Source organism: Haliotis rufescens, unplaced genomic scaffold (genome assembly GCF_023055435.1).
Source record: "Haliotis rufescens isolate VD_foot unplaced genomic scaffold, xgHalRufe1.0.p SCAF_32, whole genome shotgun sequence".
Classification (NCBI taxonomy): Eukaryota; Metazoa; Mollusca; class Gastropoda; order Lepetellida; family Haliotidae; genus Haliotis; species Haliotis rufescens.
Window position 1 is genome coordinate 4,010,395 of NW_025964024.1, and position 22,030 is coordinate 4,032,424.

At 40.4% G+C, this 22,030-nt stretch overlaps 1 protein-coding gene across 2 annotated transcripts; it reads left to right on the forward strand.

The window, feature by feature from the left end:
* Window positions 1–207: 207 nt before the first annotated feature.
* On the forward strand, window positions 208–20,554 carry LOC124147651 (mucin-4-like). 2 transcript variants are annotated; one of them, XM_048380676.1, is made up of 12 exons: window positions 208–389; window positions 4,113–4,283; window positions 5,215–6,057; window positions 6,747–6,864; window positions 9,122–9,263; window positions 10,089–10,238; window positions 10,346–10,436; window positions 12,653–12,715; window positions 13,271–13,579; window positions 15,414–18,259; window positions 19,281–19,304; window positions 19,682–20,554. In XM_048380676.1, exons 1-12 carry the CDS (start codon window positions 338–340, stop codon window positions 19,748–19,750), a joined length of 4,878 nt encoding a protein of 1,625 aa, XP_048236633.1. In that variant the 5' UTR covers window positions 208–337; the 3' UTR covers window positions 19,751–20,554. The 2 variants fall into 2 exon arrangements, with proteins under 2 accessions (XP_048236633.1, XP_048236634.1); XM_048380677.1 differs by having other exon boundaries at window positions 5,215–6,036.
* The last annotated feature ends 1,476 nt before the right edge of the window (window positions 20,555–22,030 follow it).

Here is a 22,030-nt window from a genome sequence, read left to right on the forward strand (position 1 = left end):
TAAACCTTCTGGTTTGCGACATGTTGCCTATGCAGATTTTATTAATTAATGAAATGTATATAATATACAATCGAATGTAAAGTGGGTAATAAAGTAAAGCATATTAAAGCATATTATGTAAAGCAATACAATAATGCATATTGTCTATGAAACCTCATATCGAATACTTTTGGTATAATTGCGACAACCGGAAATGAGACCGTTATTTCTTGCCGCCATCTTCTGAAATCTACGAGGAGATGAGAAGTGTTTACACTTTTATCTCCAATAAAAATGTAGATTTCAGTATGAAAATTTGTGTACAAAGTTGTCAGTAAAGGCCGCTTTGAAGGGAGTTATGGAGCGCCCTGTGTATTTTTTGCAGTCAGAGGTAGCACGGCTCGTCTTGGGTAAGAGATTTTTAAACTTTATGCAAGTTTGAAAGTTTTGTCCTCATCACCTGTCATGATCACACAATGCCGGCTTTCTCTCAACTACGTTTTGTACGTACATGAACGGTTTGGGAAACAGTATGAGACTGAGCTCTGGGTCTCTTGTTGTTAATGTTATAAATGACCATATATATTCATTGATTAAATGAAACACTCCAGAAAACAAGCCTTTGCTTCTCATTAGGTTAATATTCGTGACCAAATTAATTCGCATCCATGTAGAATTCGCAGAAAACCTCTCTGATAAAACAAATAAAATTTTGAGATACACTTAAATATTGATTTATTCATATTATTCTATGTGGCAAATGTATATCAACTCTTAAATTTTAAAAGACAACAACTATTTCATGCATTATGATCTGACATACCCAACAATATATGTTGAACATATTATTGGCGATCAAAGGATCCTGCACATCCGATCAAAACAAAACAGTAGTATGGTCAATGAAGTTAATCCCCTACTTCTCTCACCACTTACAAATTGATCCTCTTGTCCTTCGCAGCGTAATTATTATCATTCAATTCCAATGTTTAAAAAAAATATGTCCTCGAATTCACTCCTGGTTTGTCTACAAGTTCACTGTAAATTGTATCTACGAGTTGGTGGTGTTGACTAATTCACCGCATCCCAGACCCACGGCAATCATCTGTTCAAATGGATCAGGGTATTCCGATGACAGTATTATGATGATGATGAGTGCCCCTACCCTGCATGCCCTGTGTCATTCAAATATATATTGCCAAAATTTGAGCAATTTTAAGTATGGTTTTAACTCTGTAATTATTGTGAACATAGATCATTTTGGTGTAGAGGGGATGTGCTTAAAATGCTGGCTCAATGTTGAGACTTGCTGCTTATTACAACATTATGCTAGACACTACCTTGTAAATATTGTGGACGTTGGCCACAATGCCGTTCACAGGGCACAGCTTATGTAACGTTGATTAGCCCTTACTTGCCTCCTCTTGTGTGGGAGAACTAAAATAGTGATGTAATTGAAAAAGTACATTAAAAATTAGCTGTTTGGACTTTAGACTATCAAAACCATCATTCACAAGTGTCTTCTTCATATTGTTTTTAATCATGATTGTTAATGAGACTGTTTATATATCTATATTTTAAACAGTGAGTCTACTCATTGGTTCCTTTGGGAGAAGGTCATGATAATTGCAGATTAGACGTAATGTTGCAGATGAATCCTTTATCATCTACTGTCATGAAAGACAAGAACACTGGAATATGCCAAAATTGCTACTGAAAATTATGATTGATCAAATTTAATATGTTGTTTCCTTTCTGTCACTGTTTAAAATGAAAGACTGTCTCCTGTCCATTGGTTGCTTGTGTTAATGCCTTTGTGCATTGTATTGCTGATTATAGTTTAAGTACCGTTTTCATGAGGGGAACTTGAAACTGCGACAGACCAAGCCGGGGATCTTGGAACCAGTCATGCTTGGGTGATGTCTTTGCGTTATGCTGACCTTTAGACATTTGGGGTCAAAATTAAGGTTGGCAAAACGTGAAAAGTTGCAGTTGGGTTGTTAACTGGGGATTAAGAGAACAATGGGATTAGCACGTGTGATTTTAACTTTTAATCTGCGATTATCTTTATCATGTTTATGGTAGGACTAAATTCGGCTTCAGGTGAACACTTGTGAGAAGAAAATGATTGAACATTTCACATTTGAGAAGAAAATGATTGAACATCTCAGCTGATTAAGATATGAACTGTGTTCACGTGTCATATACATATAGCATACTAAACGAGCTCCCGTGTAATACCAATTTTATGAAACGAGTGAATAGTTGTGGTATCTGACGAGTGAAAGCGAGTCAGATACCACAACGATTCACAAGTTTCATAAAATTGGTTTTAAACGGGAGCGAGTTTAGTATTTTATTTATTACTTCCCATTTATAACGTTTTTAGAATTATAATGTTGCATGAGTATGAATAGGCTGGCACCTACACGATCCACAGCATAGTCCAATTGAGTTTAACAGAATAATACTTCAAAAATGTCAAAAGTTGAACATGTTGAAACGTATGAAATTAATACCATACAACAGTCCACCTTTAGAATTCACAAAATTTTCGTAAGGCTAAGACTATCGCAACTCACATAGTACTTTAACTTAGACTAACGACTGTAGTTGCGCTACTAAATTTGGCTAGGAAATATAAAAACAAGTTTTGGTTGCAATATGTACGACTTTCTTAATTTTTGAATTATCTGTCAAAAAGTGCCCTATATTAAAAAATGGCTGCTTATGTTTGTGCACTATCGTGTTTTAACTTCCAAATGGTATTTTCTTTATGAAAATACATTAGACAATTTTTATCTACCATAAGAAAAAACTCTGGTCGGCGTAACACAAATAATTTTTTTCTGAAAGACGTCGTAACGCGAATGAACCGCTTGGGTTTCAAAGTACCGATGGGTTTGTGAAACAAAAGACAGAAACAAAGCATTGTGTTACTGCTGAAGGAAGGAAATTGTTATTGGTACGATGGGGGAAAGTGAGCTGAAGTTACGGAGACGAAGCAGTAGAAAAACTGAGCCATCATTGCTGGGATTAACTTTACAGGATTTGAGCGTTGTTAAATAAGAAAAAAGTGTCCTTGGAAACAAATGTGTTTCCTTGAAAAGTGTTTGAAAAGTGCCTGAATTTAGAGTCCAACGATCTGTATGAACCCTGCATGTAAAAATTGCAAATTTGCAAACGTGTCGCCTTTGGCTCCGACCAGTAATTAACTTGCTGATCTAGACATAGTCTGCTTGGAGCATGTGGAGCAGTGAAGATATTCATGGGTATTGACACTGAGTTTGTCATGTTTGTAGCTTCATCTGTCACTGAACTTGAACACTCATGGTTTTATGTGACTCACAAATGTGCGTCCAGGACACACAAATGATGAGATCGAGCACAGATAAAAAAAAATTCTGCGTCCCAAAGGACGCACAATAATATTCATTTCACCTACAGCAGTTATGGGTGTCCAACATCTTATCCATCAATCATGACTGTCCACTCACCACATGATCAATGACTCATTCCAGTAATTATCAAAACGTCCAGTACTCAACACCATTTCATTATTTGTCAGGACTCTCAAGGTCAAACCCTGTTGAACATTATATCACTTTATGACTGATGATAATCATTATGCATTATATGATGATTGTCATTGACATGATTGATGACAATTCCACATAAGTACTGTAACAGTAAGTACTAACTATTAAAAATCATGATGATCATCAGAGATTTGAGATTGTATTTATTTAGGATATAGTAGTTTTTATGTCTTTGTTTCAACTTTGAAAAAGATTAAGCGACAAAGGTGCAACCTGGTTGCAACTAGAGTTTCATGTCAAAATGCACCTGGTACAAGTTACATCAAGTTCCCTACATTGAACCTGCCTTCTTAGGAAACAAAACTATCTCAGGGTTGAGGGTTGCAAAATTATTGTGTTGTTTGGACCTTCCAATCAATCTTTGATGAGTCAGTTAATCAGAAAACCACTAATAAGATAGGTAATAACATTCATTCAATTTCAAAACATGTACCCAATTTGAGATTTGGCAATTCTAGCTAAATCAGAAGTGCCCATTGTATGATATACATAATATGATGGTGTTGCTACTACTGTTGTGTATTCTATCAACAGGGTACCTGAAGGAGAGCTCCCACCCACTGACATACAAGTGTTTCCTGAAGGAGTGCAAGTACCTGGCAGAATATGCAGCCATGTTGAAGGAGGGCATCGAGTATCCCACAGCTATCATGGGCATCTCACTGTGTCAACTGCTGAATGAATATGCAGAACTCAAACTGAAAGGTTGGTAGAGTTCATATGTGTTTCTGTGTCCCTTCTCTATGCAGTCAGGGCCCCGTTCCACAAAGTGGTCGTAACGCTATGACAGTCGTAAGCCTATGTTGAAGTATGGGAGTTATGATCGCTTTTTGGAATGGACCCCAGGTCTTGAAATTAGTGTTAGAAAGAAGAGTCCTATAATTAGGTTTTACAAGAGTTGTAGGTGATTAGGTCCCAGATGGGACTCAACCCCCCAAAAGTACTAGAATCTGTACTTTACTAAGAGAGTGTTATCCCAAATATAACATTTGTTACATTTAACCACTTTCTAAATGGCATTGTGTTTTCAGAGAGTTGTAGAATTGTTTCCTGAAAACAGTTAGTGCAAGTAACTTAGCAAAATAGTGCGAAAAAGGTTCTTTCTATGTTGATGCTTATCAATGAAATTTGAAATTAGGATATGAAGTTTGGATCTACATGCAATAGTGTTAGTTGATATTTCCATTGTGATGCAGGGGCTTCCGTCTGTGCCCGAAGCTTTTGAGACTACATGGCCAGTCTGAACATAGCTCTCAACGTCACTCTCTGTAGATTTTAGTGTTATTATGAGGACTATTAGCAGCTGATATTACAAAACTGAACAGAATTTTACAAAACTCGGACAGTGGCTGAGTCGCAGACTGGTCCTTGAAACAAATATTCTATTGTAATTTGAATTTGATACCTATCGGAATAGAGTATGTTCCACCAGAGTGTTACTCTGCAACTTTACAAAGTTAAGTAAAATTTTGGTCGAGTAAACTAAGTCTACATATTAAAACTAAAACCTATTAACATGTTTAATCTTGAGCAGTTTGGGCATGTAGACCCAAAAGCTTTTGGCACAGAGTGTGATAGTAGAAGGATTATTACAAAAAAGTGCCACATTTATTCCTGATTACCCTCTGTTTGTCAGCTCAAGAGACAGGAATGTATGCCATTGATATGGCCGCAGCATGGAAACAGTTCGATGCAGTGACACGACTTCTGAAAAAGAAGACAAAAACACAAGCCCTGAAAACTGCAAGCTATCAACAGGGTCAGCGGACGAAGCATCGAGTGAATAAAGCTCCAGCATCTCAAACAGATGCTGGAGATGCTGCTACCATATCTCCCCTCACCACGGTTTCCGTCAGCTTGCCGAGAATAGATCTCGCCCCCTCATCTTCCGGTGTCAGTGTGGGTAGTTACCTGACGGAGGTGACGCCAAGCGGAGACAATGTCCCCTCGGCACCAAAACCAAACACTGAGAAACAAGGGACAAAGAAAAGGACAGCTAAACGTAGGACACCAGTGCAAAAGAGAGTGTCGCGAAGGAGACGGACTACAAGAAATAGTGCTATATTTGAGTCTGTGATAAATACTCAGGGGCGGTCAGACAGTGACTCAGATGCTGTAATCAATGTAGTGGATGTGTCAGGGAGTATGGATGTGTCAGGGAATGGGAATGTGTCAGGGATTGTGGATGTGTCTGCAAGTGGAACAGTGTTAACCACGCAAGCACCGGGAGCGATGGAACAGCCGGCTGCAGTTCCTAAGGATATACTTAATATGGGAATGTTTGAGAACAGTTCAAGTAGAAGTGGTGCATTGATTGAAAGTGCCAATATGCACGGTAGTTCGGTTGTGCTTGCTGATGACATGCAGGAAAAGGTTGATGATGTCGAAGATGTTGTGGAACTAGAAGTGGATCAGCTGCCAGATCTCGGACAGGTGCAGGAGACAGACCAACACACTGGTACATTTTCACAACATATGGGTAAAATACTGCTATTCTTTGGTTTAGATTTAGATTTATATATATATGGTTCTTTTTGTACATGCAAACCCGTGAAGATCCGGGGTATGATAGGTCTTCAACAACCCATGCTTCCCGTGAAAGGCCACTATGCTTGTCGTAATAGGCAACTAACAAGATCAGGTGGTCAGGCTCGCTGACTTGGTTGATGCATGTTGTTATATCCCAATTACGTGGATTGATACTCATGATATCAATCACTGGATTGTCTGGTCCAGACACGATTATTTACTGACTGTCGTCATATAGCTGGAATATTGCTGAGTGCGGTGTTAAACAACAAACAAATAGATAAGTCTACAGTTGTAATGAGGCATGGAGAGTGAGTTGGGTTAAAGTCACAATAACTTAGATCTGTTAGGTCGTGGTGTGTCCACTAGTGGGACAAAACCCCAGAGAATTGTCTTGAATGTTTGCCACTTTGGTGAAATCCATGAACATGGGTATGGGGCAGAACAAGGATCATTATCAGATCTAGGTTGGGACTAATCTGATCTTGAGATCCTGGCATGCCCAAGGGAAGCAACTCTGCATCGGTATTTTCATTAATGAGAACATAATGGACATGATAGATTTTTTTGGTGTAGATTTGATTGTTCTGAAACTTATGATGCATCATCATTGAGTTAATAATGATTGTTTTCTTCCAGTTGAACAAAGCCCTGTTAAATTGGTGCTGGCTAGCCAGTGTCAAACAACTCCCTTGAAGGCACTCTCCATATGCTCGGAGACCTGTGATGTGATGGGACGATCTCCTCGAAGGAGAAAGTAGGTCATTGAATAGTGATTTTTCAGTCTCTTCTCTTTAATGATATTAATCATATTTGTGACTTGAAAATCATGGTTAATGATGTTAATTTTCTGAATATTCTGTGGTTAGGCTCCAAGCAGAAAGCACTTAGGATGGACATGAATGTCAATGTATATAACATTATACACAAATACATTGTGGACATTTTACATTGCTTGTAATAAATTATCTTTCATAGAGTAATATGGATTTATTATTCAAAATGTTTGGTTGAAATGGGTACAGTTTGATGGATGCAGCCCACACTTACAAATACCATTTCACCTCTTCATTTCATCCCTTCATTTCATCCCTTCATTTCACCTCTTCATTTCTCCCTTTCATTTCACCACTTCATTTCATCCCTTCATTTCATCCCTTCATTTCTCCCCTACATTTCACCCCTTCATTTCTCCCCTTCATTTCACCCCTTCATTTCACCACTTCATTTTACCACTTCATTTCACCCCTTCATTTCACCACTTCATTTCACCACTTCATTTCTCCCTTCATTTCACCACTTCATTTCACCTCTTCATTTCACCGCTTCATTTCACCGCTTCATTTCACCCCTTCATTTCTCCCCTTCATTTTCCCCTTCATTTCACCCTTCATTTCACCCCTTCATTTCACCACTTCATTTTACCACTTCATTTCACCACTTCATTTCACCACTTCATTTCTCCCCTTCATTTCTCCCCTTCATTTCACCACTTCATTTCACACCTTCATTTCACCCCTTCTTTTCTCCCCTTCTTTTCTCCCCTTCATTTCACCACTTCATTTCTCCCCTTCATTTCACCCCTTCATTTTACCACTTCATTTCACCACTTCATTTCTCCCCTTCATTTCACCACTTCATTTCTCCCCTTCATTTCACCACTTCATTTCATCCCTTCATTTCACCCCTTCATTTCACCACTTCATTTCTCCCCTTCATTTCACCCCTTCATTTCACCCCTTCATTTCACCACTTCATTTCATCACTTTATTTCACAACTTCTTTTCATCCCTTCATATCACCACTTCATTTCATCACTTCATTTCACTCCTTCATTTCACCACTTCATTTCACCACTTCATATCACCACTTCATTTCATCACTTCATTTCATCACTTCATTTCACCACTTCATTTCATCACTTCATTTCATCACTTCATTTCACCACTTCATTTTACCACTTCATTTCATCCCTTCATATCACCACTTCATTTCACCCCTTCATTTCACCACTTCATTTCATCACTTCATTTCATCACTTCATTTCACCACTTCATATCACCACTTCATATCACCACTTCATTTCATCCCTTCATTTCACCACTTCATTTCACCACTTCATTTCTCCACTTTATTTCACCACTTTATTTCACCACTCCATTTCATCACTTCATTTCACCCCTTCATTTCATCCCTTCATTTCATCCCTTCATTTCTCCACTTTATTTCACCACTTCATTTCACCCCTCATAAATAATTCACTTACTCACTTCTTCCCATAACATATTGCTCACTCACTTCTGAGCCTTCTTGTAACAAATAACTCACTGACTTGTTGAATCTTCCCATAACATATTGCTCACTCACGCACTCACTTTTGAATCTTTACGTGACAGATTCGTTGGCCTCGATTTAACCATATGAAACATGCAAAAGTGCAACCTAGTATTGAAACCTGCAACCCAATATTCATGTCTACATGTAACAAGTGTATGTCAAAATATAATGAAATGTCAAGTTTAAAATATGTGTGACTGACCCTTACTTGTCCATGCAAAATCAATCTTTGAACACACTCAATTTTTTTTACTATCACTCATCCCTGTGTTACGTGTAATTTGTCATGCTTTCTTAGGCTTGTCATCAAACTGTGGGTACTTTAAGATTATGTACATGTTCCTTTTACGTTTTACAGCAATGCATCATTAATTTTATAAGATGTGATGCTAGTAGCAGACTGGCCAATGTTTCAACTGTGATAAATTTATGGGACCAGGGTGCAACCTGGTTTTGTTTGGTGCAACCTGATTTTGTTTGGTGCAACTTGGTTTTCATATCAAGATGCTAATGGTGTAATTTTACATCTAATTCCTAACACCAAGCCCTGGATAGCTCTCTCACTTCCTTCTGAATCTTCCCATAACAAACAGCTCACTCACTACTGAATCTCCCCTTCTCACAGATATCTCAGTCTCATCTTCAGAATGTATTATTGACTGTACGTGTGTGTTTAGGCACCAGCCCAAGAGACGTAATGACAGCCAGCCCCTCCGAACCTCAGACAAAGATGGAGCAGGTGCCCCATCAGAGCAGAGAGACAGTTCTGGGAGTGAAAGCAGCAAAGAGCAGGCCAATCTCCAAGCTGATCCTTTTCCTGTATGTACTCATGATTTCATTCTGTGAATATGTTCTCTGTATAGACTCTTAACTGAACTCAAATGAATGATACTTGATAAGAATTTTAAGGAATGACAAAGAGTGTTTTGTGAATATAACTTCCAGTGGGTGGTAACAATGTGTATTTGGCGGGTGTAATATGTATTGGCTGGTTACAATGTTTGTTTGTTGTTTAACGCCGCACTCAGCAATATTCAAGCTATATGACGGCGGTCTGTAACTAATCAAGTCTGGACCAGACAATCCAGTGATTGATGTCATGAGCATTGATCCACACAAGTGGGTTACGATGACATGCATCAACCAAGTCAGTGAGCCTGACCACCCGATCCCGTTAGTCGCCTCTTACGACAAGCGTAGTCGCCTTTTTAGGCAAGCATGGGTTGCTGAAGACCTATTCTAGCCCGGATCTTCATGGGTCTGGTTACAATGTATTTTGAGTGGATGTAATGTGTATTGAGTGGTTACGGTGTGTATCAGCTGTTACAATGTGGATTTGGTGGTTGTAATGTGTATTGGGTGGTTACATTGTGTATTGAGTAGTTACAGTATGTATTGAGTGGTTAAGGTGTGTATTGGGTGGTTACACTGTATTGAGTAGTTACAGTATGTATTGAGTGGTTAGGGTGTGTATTGGGTGGTTACGATGTGTAAGACTAGTGGAAATCAGGAAGCACTAGTTGTTTTCTCCAAGAATCTAGTAATGATACATGAAGCCACTAGTCAGAAATGAGCTGTGGACGAGTTGGATTAAGCTCATGGTGTCTTAACACTTGATTGTAGTGAATGATGATGTTGTTGCAGATGCTGCTGGAGAAGATCATGAATGACACGAAGCTTCATGAGCGTCTAGCAGCGACCATCAACAAGAGTAGATTTGCAGACCCCCCTCAAACTTTATGTCGGAAACCTGTGGCAACCAGCATCATTGTTGATGACTTTTTTGGATCACCTGTAAGTGTGACGATCTTTCTTGTAATTTCTATATTCATACAACTTCATGTAGATTGTTTACTTCACACTATAAACATTTCACTTATGCGCTGGCCTGTCTGTTCCAGGTACCCCAAGTGCTGTCTGAGGATACTATAGACGGTATCATCCACATGGCAAAAAGTGACCCACTGTTTGATTCCCTGCTCAATATATTTGGTATGTGGCATGTTTCTGTGAGGGCATATCATTTTCTGTAGAGTTTGTTTGTTGTTTAACGCTGCACTCAGCAATATTCCAGCTATATGACAGCGGTCTGTAAATAATCGAGTCTGGACCAGACAATCCAGTTATTAATGTCATGAGCATCGATCCATGCAAGTTGGATACAATGACATGCATCAACCAAGTCAGCGAGTCTGACCACCCGATCCCATAAGTCACCTCTTACGACAAGCATAGTCGCCTTTTACGGCGAGAGGCTGAATCTTTGTGTTTATATTCAGTTGTTTCATGGCTTTCAGTGTCCCTAATAAACTAACTGTAAATACTTCAGTGTATTGTAATTTTTCACAGTATCATGGGTGCTGAGATTTTTTAGTTGTCTAAGGTGCCGAAATTTGACGAGCAGAGTTGCTTCCCTTAAGCATGCCAGAAACCCTTTTAGTATTGATTCAGGTTCGCCCGGATTATGTTTCTAGGTTTGTCAGCACTATACTGTGTTTGTAGGTTGTAGGGTAAATGCGTAATATGTGAATGATGGCTGCTTCACTTAGGCTTTCCGTTCCAATCAAGCTGACATGCTGTGATATAGCTGAAATACCATTCATTCTTGGCAATTGTCTTGTTATGGCTACTTCTTTCTTTAAGTTTGAAAGAGTGAGCTGCCTTTTTACTGTTATCTTCGTCTATGGCAAAATAATATGTCATGCATTAAGATATCACATACAGTAAACTACATTTATAACAACCACGCTTATAATGAACGGACGGATATATGTCCTGTTTTTTCGGCATTTGCTGTGTATATCCTGTATATAGGCTTACAATGAACTATGGTTATAACGAACTAAAGTGGTCCCTTTGAGGTCATTATCACCGTAGTTTACTGTACATGACATGATCAGTTTGTCTATATACCAGGGATGTGAAATCTCCGCGGAAACGCGGAAAATCGCGTTTTTTATAACAGTAGTCCTCGGAAAAAATCATCTTCCGCGTAAAAATTCAATTTAAAAATTTAAAAAAAACACTCCGAAAAATATGATCGAAAACCGGACATTTGGTGCGGATTGTCCTGTTTTCGATCAGGGCTTTCACCAGCATAGGTTTTCGGACATCATACGTTTTCTGTCACGAATACTTGCACTATAACGTGGGGTGTGGCGTCACACATAAATTGTAAATACTCAGAGTCAGCTGATGGCTTGTTTTTAAGATAAAGTTGTCTTTTAGCCTGTAAGTGAATGAGATGTTTTACAGTTGTTCATGTGATAAGCGAAAAAACTATGAATGTTTCTTCAGCGTCCAAAACCCCATGTCATGGGGATATATGTTGTATTAATGTCTTATATTTGCAATGGAGCTTTGTTTTTTCCATCAAAAGGTAAGTACAAGGTAAGTTTTTTTCAATATGCTTCAACATGGGGAAAGGGTCAGACATTGCACGCTTGTGACAGTTGTCCTTGTGTCTGGGGGATGGCGGTTGAAGTTTATGGCAGTATTGCTCCCAGACCTGGCGGGTAGCCAGGTGAGCGAAAGCTATGCCCGATTTTTTAAAAGTACTGATTTAACTTCGAAATTTTACTGCATCTGCCATCTTGTTTATTTGACTTATTGACTTTTGCCATTGACTTAGTACATTTCTTGGTGTGAATGTTGTCCAAACTGCACGAAATTGCTTAAAATGCAATCAAATGTTTTAGACTTTTTTTTCGGAAAAACCTGCTCACATCCCTGATATACACTGTTACATGTGTCTGTCATTGATTATTACATGTGTCTGTCATCGATTATTACATGTGTCTGTCATCGATTATTACATGTGTCAGTCATTGATTATTACATGTGTCTGTCATTGATTATTACATGTGTCAGTCATTGATTATTACATGTGTCAGTCATTGATTACTACATATGTCAGTCATTGATTATTACATGTGTCAGTCATTGATTATTACATGTGTCAGTCATTGATTATAACATGTGTCAGTCATTGATTATTACATGTGTCTGTCATTGATTATAACATGTGTCAGTCATTGATTATTACATGTGTCTGTCATTGATTATTACATGTGTCAGTCATTGATTATTACATGTGTCTGTCATTGATTATTACATGTGTCAGTCATTGATTATTACATGTGTCTGCCATTGATTATAACATGTGTCAGTCATTGATTATTACATGTGTCAGTCATTGATTATTACAGAGTCTGAGGGTAACAAAGCAGCTGCTGGTGTCCTGGGCCAGACTCTGTCAGAACACGTAGGAGGTGAGTCACTTTTCACATGGCCTTAAACGACCTGTGAAGATCCAGGGTAGAATAGGTCTTCAGCAACCCAGGCTTGCCGTAAAAAGCGACTATGCTTGTTGCAAGAGGCGACTAATAGGATCGGGTGGTCAGACTCGCTGATTTGGTTGATGCATGTCATCGTATCCCAATTGCGTAGATTGATGCTCATGATGTCAATCACTGGATTATTCGGTCCAGACTCGATTATTTACAGACCGCCATCATATAGCTGGAATATTGCTGAGTGTGGCGTTAAACAACAACCGCACAAACAAACAAACAACAACAAACATACATGGCCTTAAAAAAAAGAGATCTCTGACCTTGTGATCCTAATTTAAGTTGCTGACCCGGAAGTCTTTTCAAATGTTACTCCTGTTTGTTACAAAGTGATGATGACACATGAAAAAATATATCAAAACACAGCACAAATTTACAGTTGTTCTGCAACAGGGTTTTAAAAAGCCATCTACATCCCATATATTGAAATATAATAAGGATTGGTTCATTGCTTATCTAATGATCATGTTTTAGACTCTGATGGGTGTATGATGGAACTGAGTCAAGACGGCTTCACAGCAACAGAGTCCCAACCTGCCACTTCACATCCATCACTACCTGTACCATCCTCCTCCTCGCCCCCACAGACCAACTCCCAGGATGTGCCCAGCACCCTGGGGCCAGCCCCCAGCCCGTGTCCCAGCATGGCCAGTCCCTGCGCTAGTCTGACCAGTCCCTGCCCCAGTGTGTGTAGCATGACCTCGGGGACAGGAAGTCCGGGGCAGGTGCTCTTCCAGAGGAAACGCAGAATTAAACCCATCCCATGTAAACCAGTCACATCAGGTAAATCAAATTGAGATTCAGATTGTGTTTCCCAGACAATGATTAAATAATTAGTCACAATGATTTAAATAAGAAATCGTCGGCGCAAGCCCTCAAGTTGATGTTGCTCCTGTCTCTCTTAATCGACTTCTTCCAGCTGATCGACTCCCTCAACATTCATTGATAGCTTTGACGAAACATAAAAAGAGATGTCAAGCAGGTGCACTCTCTTGCCCATGAGAGATAGTGCTGTGTCCTGTCATGAAGAATCAATTGGCTGGTGACCCCTTCCGGATTGATTTATACGTCGTAGGCTGTATAGATTATTCTTTACAGCTACGCAGTCGTACATGTAACAATGTCATATGTTATGCATGATCTACCCGAGTTCATGTTATGTCCGACTAATGATGGGGATCATGTCACCTGTTATGGTGTATATTTTCAGCTCACAAGTTTTTATCCCCCCTGCATATAATGCGGGGGCATATAGCGATCAGCCAGTCTGTCTGTCCGTCCGTCTATTCGTCCTTCCGTCTGTCCGTCCGTAATCATTTCCTTTTCCGAGGCAGAATTCCAAAACCATTCAGTGTATTTGATTGAAACTTGGCAAACCTATCAGGCACATACTGAAGTGGTGCCTTTTGATATTGTGGGATTTTTCTAATTTTTATTTTTTGAAATTTTTATGGAATGAAGTTCGACATAGACTCAATTGGGAAGGGGTTCGTTTCTGGGGCAGAATTCGAAAACCATTCAGTGTATTTGATCGAAACTTGGCAAAGCTAGCAGGCACATACTGAAGTGGTGCCTTTGGATATTTTGGGATTTTTCTAATTTTAATTTTTTAAAATTTTTATGGAATGAAGTTGGACATAGACTCAATTGGGGATGGGGTTCGTTTCCAGAGCAGAATTCGAAAACCATTCAGTGTATTTGATCGAAACTTGGCAAAGCTATCAGGCACATACTGAAGTGGTGCCTTTTGATATTTTTGGAATTTCTAAATTATTATTTTTTAATTCTCATGATGTCATTCATTGGATTATCTGGTCCAGACTAGATTATTTACAGACCGCTTTCATTTACCTGGAATATTGCAGGGTGTGGCATTAAATACGAAACAAACAAACATGACTCTTTTGTCTGGGCAGTGTTATGGATGTATTATTTCACTGTTTAACTCGTGTGCGTCTCACGGTTGTAGTCTAGTACAGGCTAGGGTATCTGCGCCTCACCGTCCAACCGTGGGATAAATGCATAGTGTGAGATAGGCTAAGTTATAAAATTTGTATATTTTACAGAAAATTCTATATTTGTGATACTTATCCTATCTCACATGCTATGTGCCCTCCCAACCATCCCTACATCGCACCCACATGGGTACAATGTGTGAAGCCCATTTCTGGTGTCCCTTGCCGTGATATTGCTTGAATATTGCTAGAAGCGGCATAAAACAATACTCACTCACTCACTCCCTTCAGGGCGGCTCCTCTTGCCTGTTAGCTATTGCTTATGGTAGAGGAAATCACATGATCGTATTGTGTAGGTTGCTTTGCACAAGATTATAGTGAGTGACCCATTTGTTTGGGTAGAAACCTGATGTTGTTAGTGTACGAGTAAATTGTTTATTAGAAGCTGGAAACTTTGTCCAAGCATGTTTCCACATAGGATCTTAGCAAGAAAGAAGAAATGCATAGTATGAGATAGATAAATATATTAATATACAATTTATGGGGAAATTTCCAAAGTTGTTTAAAATTGAAGTGTCCGGCAGCCGTATTTGATGAAGGGCTGGTGATATACGTGTTTGTTGATGATATTAAGAATTGAATTTATCCTTTTCTCTCTACAGCATTGCCTGTGTTCTCCTCCCCGGTGATGCATCCACTGTCGCCCGCCCAGACACCCGAACCGTGTTCCCCAGCTCCCTCGACACAGCTGCAGCAGGTGCCCTCTCCCTGTGTGCCCCCAGGGCCACCAGGACATGTAGGGCTGATGTCCCCGCCCCTGTCAGTGTCAGCACACAGGTCACGTACACCAGCCCACGCTCATCAACGCTCAGCCTCACCGTGTGTGGAGTCGCAGGGGCGGGGCATGTTGTCGCCTCCGCCTCAGTCACCCAGTATCAGTCAGTCCCCAGGTACACAAGTAGCTCCATCACCTCATTATCAACCTGCTGATTCACCATTTCAATCCCCGGAGTACCCGCCAGACCCGAGTCTGATGTCACCCCCGGGGTCGCATCCCAACACACCAGCCCCCTGTATCAATTCCCTGCCCAGTCCTCAGAACTCGCAACCCTGTGTGGCTTCTGCAGCTCCAACAAATGTACTTCAGTCATCATTCCTAGTATCTCAACCAACACCTAACAATGGTCCAGGGTTACAGACGTCGACTCTGACTGTGTCGTGCGTGAAATTGCAACCCCCTGTTGCTGGTCAACCCCAGACAGTGGTGTTGTCCAGGCAACAGGTCAGTGCCCCAAAGCAGACTTCCTACCAGGGTGTGCACATAAACATTGAGGAGAATGGTGTCATTAATACTTACTCCATGGATCAGACGAATAACAGTCAACACATCTCACCAGTAAATGCTCTACCAAAGGTTACGGTGATCAAATCAACTTCTCAAAGTGCAATGGCATCATCATTTGTAACAAACACCAGTTGTCTGCCTCATTCCAAATGTGCTGTAGCTATTAAACCTCTGTCTACCTCTGCCATGACAATGGCTACAAGCAATAATATCCTAAATAGTATTTCTCAGTGTCCTGCAACAGCTTGCTGTGTGACACAACCAGTTGTCATCCCATCCTCTGTTGTCCTCACCAAGTCCTGTAGTTGTGAGCCCCAGTCTGAAGTCCCCACAGTGTCCTCGGCCCTTGTGCCCCATTCCTCTACTGTAAAGCCCCAATCTTCTCACGTTCAGTCCCAGTCCTCTGTTCTTCTCACCAAGTCCTCTAGTCTTGTTCAGTCCTCTGAAGTCCCCACAGTGTCCTCAGTAGTCATCTCACAGTTCTCTACAGCCCCTACTCAGAGCTTGTCTGTCCCGACCCAATCCACATCTTCCTACAGTCCCTCTACCATGGACAGTCTCCATACAGTGACAGCCCTGCCGGGGAGCATCCTCACAGTGCGACCTCACTCTCCTTCACCAGTGTTGACCGTGTCCCAGCCCGTCCCATCATCTCCAGGCAGTCTCCCATCTGCCATTTCTAGCGCTCTGCTCTGCACTAACTCGCAGATGAGCTTTGACCTTCTAGGAGAAAACACTCTGTCAGACTTCGTCCTACCTGTCAAGCCCCAGGAAGATAAGGTGGAGACGGTTGTCCTGACAGACACCAATGTTAGCCTGCCCACCGTTGTGGTCAATGATCAGATATATGACTTGACAATGTCCCCTAATGGCAAACAGCTGATTCTGAAGAACCCCAGACCCATGAGTGACTCTCAGACAAGCTCATACCGACCTGTGACGGTTGTGCCATCAACTGTTCCTCAAATCCGACCCAAGAAGACAGCAGTCAAACATGGAAGCCAAAAGACTGTTGTGATGGGGTCTCCTAAAACATCTCCCAGGCTCTCAAAGTTGCAAGAAATTGTTAAACAATCTTTGTCACCCAAACTTAAGACTTGCAAGCCAAACATTTTATGTAGAAGCCCGCGGCAGACGAAGACGGTAAGCTTACCGAGTGATGGCTACTTTGTCAGCCCGAACCAGGACACAACAGTCACTGTGTCAAAATCTTCTAAGTCAGCTGCAGATGATCAGTATATAGCAATTCCTTTGGGGCGACTAGTTGAAGAGAATCACAAGAGATCTCTTAGTTTTGATAAACAGGCACATTCAGATAGTGTTTCCAATGGAGAACAGGACCCACATAAACAGAAACCTGTGTCAAAGTCCTTGCCTTGTAAAAAAACAGTCAAAGCCAGAATAAAGATGGGCGGTCGCAGACCCACCCCCAAAGTGAATGGGGAATCAGTGATGAATCTTGAGGTGGAATGCCCCAGCGGCAGGTCATCCTGTATAATGAGTTTAATGACAGGGGATAAACTGGCACAGCACAAAGTAAAACCAAAGAAAAAAGGGGTAAACACTAGGCCAAACACAGGACGGACCCCTTTGGCAGAGGGAAATGTCTCTGCTAGTCTTGCAATAAAACCAAAACCAGGCGCAAAAGCAAAGAATTTAGCCCAGACTAATGAAGGGGGTGACAGTAGTATCTCAGCTCCGCTTGGAGATAAGCGACCGGTCCAAGTATTTGGGAATAAACATTTGGAGGGATCCAAAGGGGAATCTCCTACAAGATTCCAGAAGTTTGTCCCCCTCACCCAAGCCTCCAGTCCAAGTGTACAGATCAGCCCTCTCAACCAGCCGCCTGGCTTCTCAGCCGAGGGTACTATCTCTACCACTGTTGGGGGGAGAAAATATAACTGTTTAGATAAACAGACAGTGTTAGGAGGATTGAATGGTACCTGTGCTGTGTTTTTGTCTGAAGACAGTAACCTGTCCAGTGCGAGCTCCATCCTGACGTCGGCATCTGATCCCGGCCCCCTGAGAGGCGGAATGCTTCACATGTCGTCAAGGCGGAGAGAGGTCGTAGCACGCACGCTGTCAATCATCCCGGAATGTAGGCTACAGGGCAAAATGAAGGGAAGCAGGAAGCGATCAGGCAGTCATGTTTCCCTTGATGTGGTGAGTGCGAGTTGACCAAGTAATGACATTCTACTACTCTTGGCTCTTGTTTGGCATTGCTTATACTGTCCTTATTATTCAAAGCTAGAAGTAATATTAATTAATCAGAGTATAACAGTATTCATCCTCCAGAAGGCTAGGTTTGTGAACTATTTGCAGATATGCCAACCATTATCCGGGGTAGAATAGGTCTTCAGCAGCCCATGCTTGCCGTAACAGGCGACTGATTGTAGTAAGAGGCGATTAACGGGATCGGGTGGTCAGGCTTGCTGACTTGGTTGATGCATGTCATCGTATCCCAATTGCGTGGATCGCTGCTCATGATGTCAATCACTGGATTGTCTGGTCCAAACTCGATTAGTTACAGACCTCCGTCATATAGCTGGAATATTGCTGAGTGTGGCATTTAACAACAAATAAACAAACAAACAAACCATTATTTTGGCGTAACAGTTATGACTCCTCCAAATTACGATTTTTGTTATTTTCTTAACAAATTATTCACATGCATAAAATGTCACAGAAAGCAATTTCTTAATGCAGTGTAAACATGAATCATTCAACACAGATGCTATGCTGACCAATGAGAGCCATGTTTTCAATTCACATAGTGTAAAAATATCCATTACTCAGTGATACGAGTTCTCTGATTGGTTGTTATGTTAAACACACAATAATCATTTTATCGATCAATCTTTGTGGGTGGAGACAGGGAACTAGATGCATGTACACTGATAATACTTTGGAACTCAAACATTTCTCTGTTCCCCATGAAAGAACTCTTTTACCCCACTGAAAACTGCAAAGCTTCAATTAGTGTTGGCATCTCTGTAACTGGGTTTCACAGTTGTCATTTTAATGTTGTAAAGGCTTAAGGTTGTAATTGAGATGACACATGGAAAGTTGAAGCTTCAAGGATGATGAAGTGTGAGATGATTTGAATGTGCCTGAATAGTAATTCTGTAATCATGGTCATGTGCCTGCTTGTGATGTAGCTGATGAATTTTTATATATCTTTCAGAACCTATCTGGTAGTGCACGAAAGGTAAGTCTATGCTCCTGACTTTCTTTGCCTTTAAATTTCTAATATACTCCACACAAAAAAGAGATGCAGCATGAATGAAATCATTTTTATGTGTCGGAAGTTTACTCTGTGATGCAGGATTCATGGATATAATATCATTTGGTAGTTCAAACCTATAGCTGCTTTCCATTGATCCATTAAATGTATGTCACCAACAAAGGCATTTATGTTTCTTGTTTTGGTGAGTAAACTTCTGAATTTATTTGAACTAAGTATATAATATACAAAATACTTTGATTTCAATAATTCAATATTATTCACAAAAACAAATAAAATATTGTTGACACATGTATATGTGCCTTATGATTATTAATCAACATTGCTACTTATGTTTGCAGAGAAGGAAGCCACCCAACCTAGCCAAGCTTAATGTAGATGACTTCTTGTCCAAGATCCACCAGCAATGATGGCTGACTGGTTTAGATTACGGAGTTATCTCCCTTGTGCATCCAAATGTAGTAGTCCACATGTATCACCCTTGTTGAAGGTGGGAGTATTGAGGAAAAACTGTCTTTAGTGTCTTTCTTTCCTCCCTCATTAAACTTGACATAACCGAAACATTGTTCAACATGTCTGTATCCAAGCCTTCTCACAGACTTAACTATTGTCGTGTCATTTAGTATGTTGGGGTGACTTCCTGAAGAAATGCATCACTAAATCTGAACTATAGTGTATGTTGACTGTTTCTGTAAGTTAACATAGATATTTTGCGTCAAAAGCATTTAAACATCCGTGAATTTAATAGTTGGTGTGGTGTATTGAAAGTAAACAAATAACATCATTATGACTAACTTATCTGATGATATGTTTCCAACATGACATCTTCCCGAGGCAAGGAGTTAACTCACTTTATAAGTCCAGTTTCCACCCTTGCCGACCTAGGCTGGAATTAGGGAGTTATGTCTTGGCAGGACTAACGAGTCAATGCATAGTCCAATCAAAATCTTGTAACGAAATCTACATCTGGTTCGTAAACTGCTGTGCAGATTTCGGTTGATTGCAGGATTTGCAAAAGATGTGAACCACCAGCTCGGCGTCAAGAGATGTTTTCCAAATCTTTTCATGTTTTTAATCAAGGTGCTCACATGATTTGATGAACTTCGCAAAGTTAGACCTTTTTAATTACAATATAGATTTTGATTATTGATCAGATCATCTGGGCTGCTATTTTGTTTGAAGCAAATACAAGTGATATGAGAGGTGGAATCTGATTGGTCTCGGGAGGGACATAGAAGGGACATAACTTGTAATAGCCACTGGTGGCACTACAATTGAGCCCAGAAATTCCAGCCTAGTTGGGCAAGGGTGGAAACTGGACTTTTATGGTCAGCTGACTCCTTTGCCTTGGGAGGATGCCAACAGTTACTTCCAACAATTACTGAAGATGAATTGATAAAGGTAGATTTACTTTCTGACTGGGTCAGTGACATTTCACAAGCCCTTTTTTGATGGATCAGATAGGCTGGTGTGAGTTTCTAATAAGCTAACTACAAATAAGTGATGCACATTTCAATGAGGTCATAATACAAGAGGAATCAGATGGCAAGTGGTTGAAGGTTCTTAACTCGCTGTGTGGAGTTATGTCCCTTAGCACAGGAAGTTGAAGCACCTATTTGTGTGTTTGAATCCAAGGCAATGATATGACAGCACCAAGTCTGTACACAAATCTATGATCTGTCAACTGGACTGTCTGTCCTCAATTAAGAAGTGACACATGCTGCATGACCAAAATATTGGACACTGTTTAATAGATGAACATACTTTGTTTTAATGAAGAACTGTGGAATGTGTAGATTTGCTAGCGCTCATTTGAATTTGGAACCAACTTTCTTACAGGGGAAAGTTAAGTGCAAACTCTTGGTTTGAGTTGGTTCTTAGTTTGAAGGTTGAACTCCACACCGACAGTGATCATGTCACAATGTATACTGTGAAACCTTGGAAGTGACACATTAATATACCACTACACTTTGGTAGGGTTATGTTTATCTTTCCATGACAGGGGGCACGGGTGGCCCAGTCGTCTAAGGCGCTGCAATTCGCTGTGCAGAGTTGCGTTGCTAGGGCACGCCAGAAACCTATGACTGTGAGTTCGAATCCCGGTTCACCCCGATTATGTTTCTAGGTTTGTCAGCACCATACCCGTGCTTGTGGGTTTCACCGAAGTGGTAAACGTCTGAGACCTGCATCACTTCGGGCTGATTATCTGATTATCCCTATCATTGAGTATTATCATCCATGGTGATGCAGTAATCAAATCGAAAGTTTCAATCAGAAGTTATGATTGTGATTGGAGACTTCTGATTGACCAATCAGATTTAAGTATTTTCCAAATTTATGATAGTATCCCACATTATTGACCGACTCACTATGCAACGCAGGTTTCAGTTGTGATATTCAGCTTCGTGGTCCGTAGCAAAGTAATATAACTGGCTGTTTTGCTGATATATTTTGATCCACTGTCTTTTCAAGTCTGTTCTACCAAGATTTCACATACTTGTTTGATCATAATGACTCATTTCACATGAATTTGATTTATTTTTGCTTTTTCTTCATAAAAAGGAAGTTATCAGTGTTGAATTAATTGTAATAAACAAGTGATCTGTAGTAAGAAACTGGTACCATGGTTATTAATTATTCACATATCAGAGGTGAAACTATATTTCAGGCGAGGAGGCAACTTAGCATTG

What these genes read in the sequence shown, in the direction of transcription:
- LOC124147651 (XM_048380676.1), top strand. Translation starts at nt 338, where the DNA reads ATGGAGCGCCCTGTGTATTTTTTGCAGTCAGAGGTAGCACGGCTCGTC. An exon ending in GGTAGCACGGCTCGTCTTGG is followed by an intron (nt 390 to 4,112) that starts GTAAGAGATTTT and finishes TTCTATCAACAG; the next exon opens with GGTACCTGAAGGAGAGCTCC. An exon ending in TTCCCTGCTCAATATATTTG is followed by an intron (nt 10,437 to 12,652) that starts GTATGTGGCATG and finishes TGATTATTACAG; the next exon opens with AGTCTGAGGGTAACAAAGCA.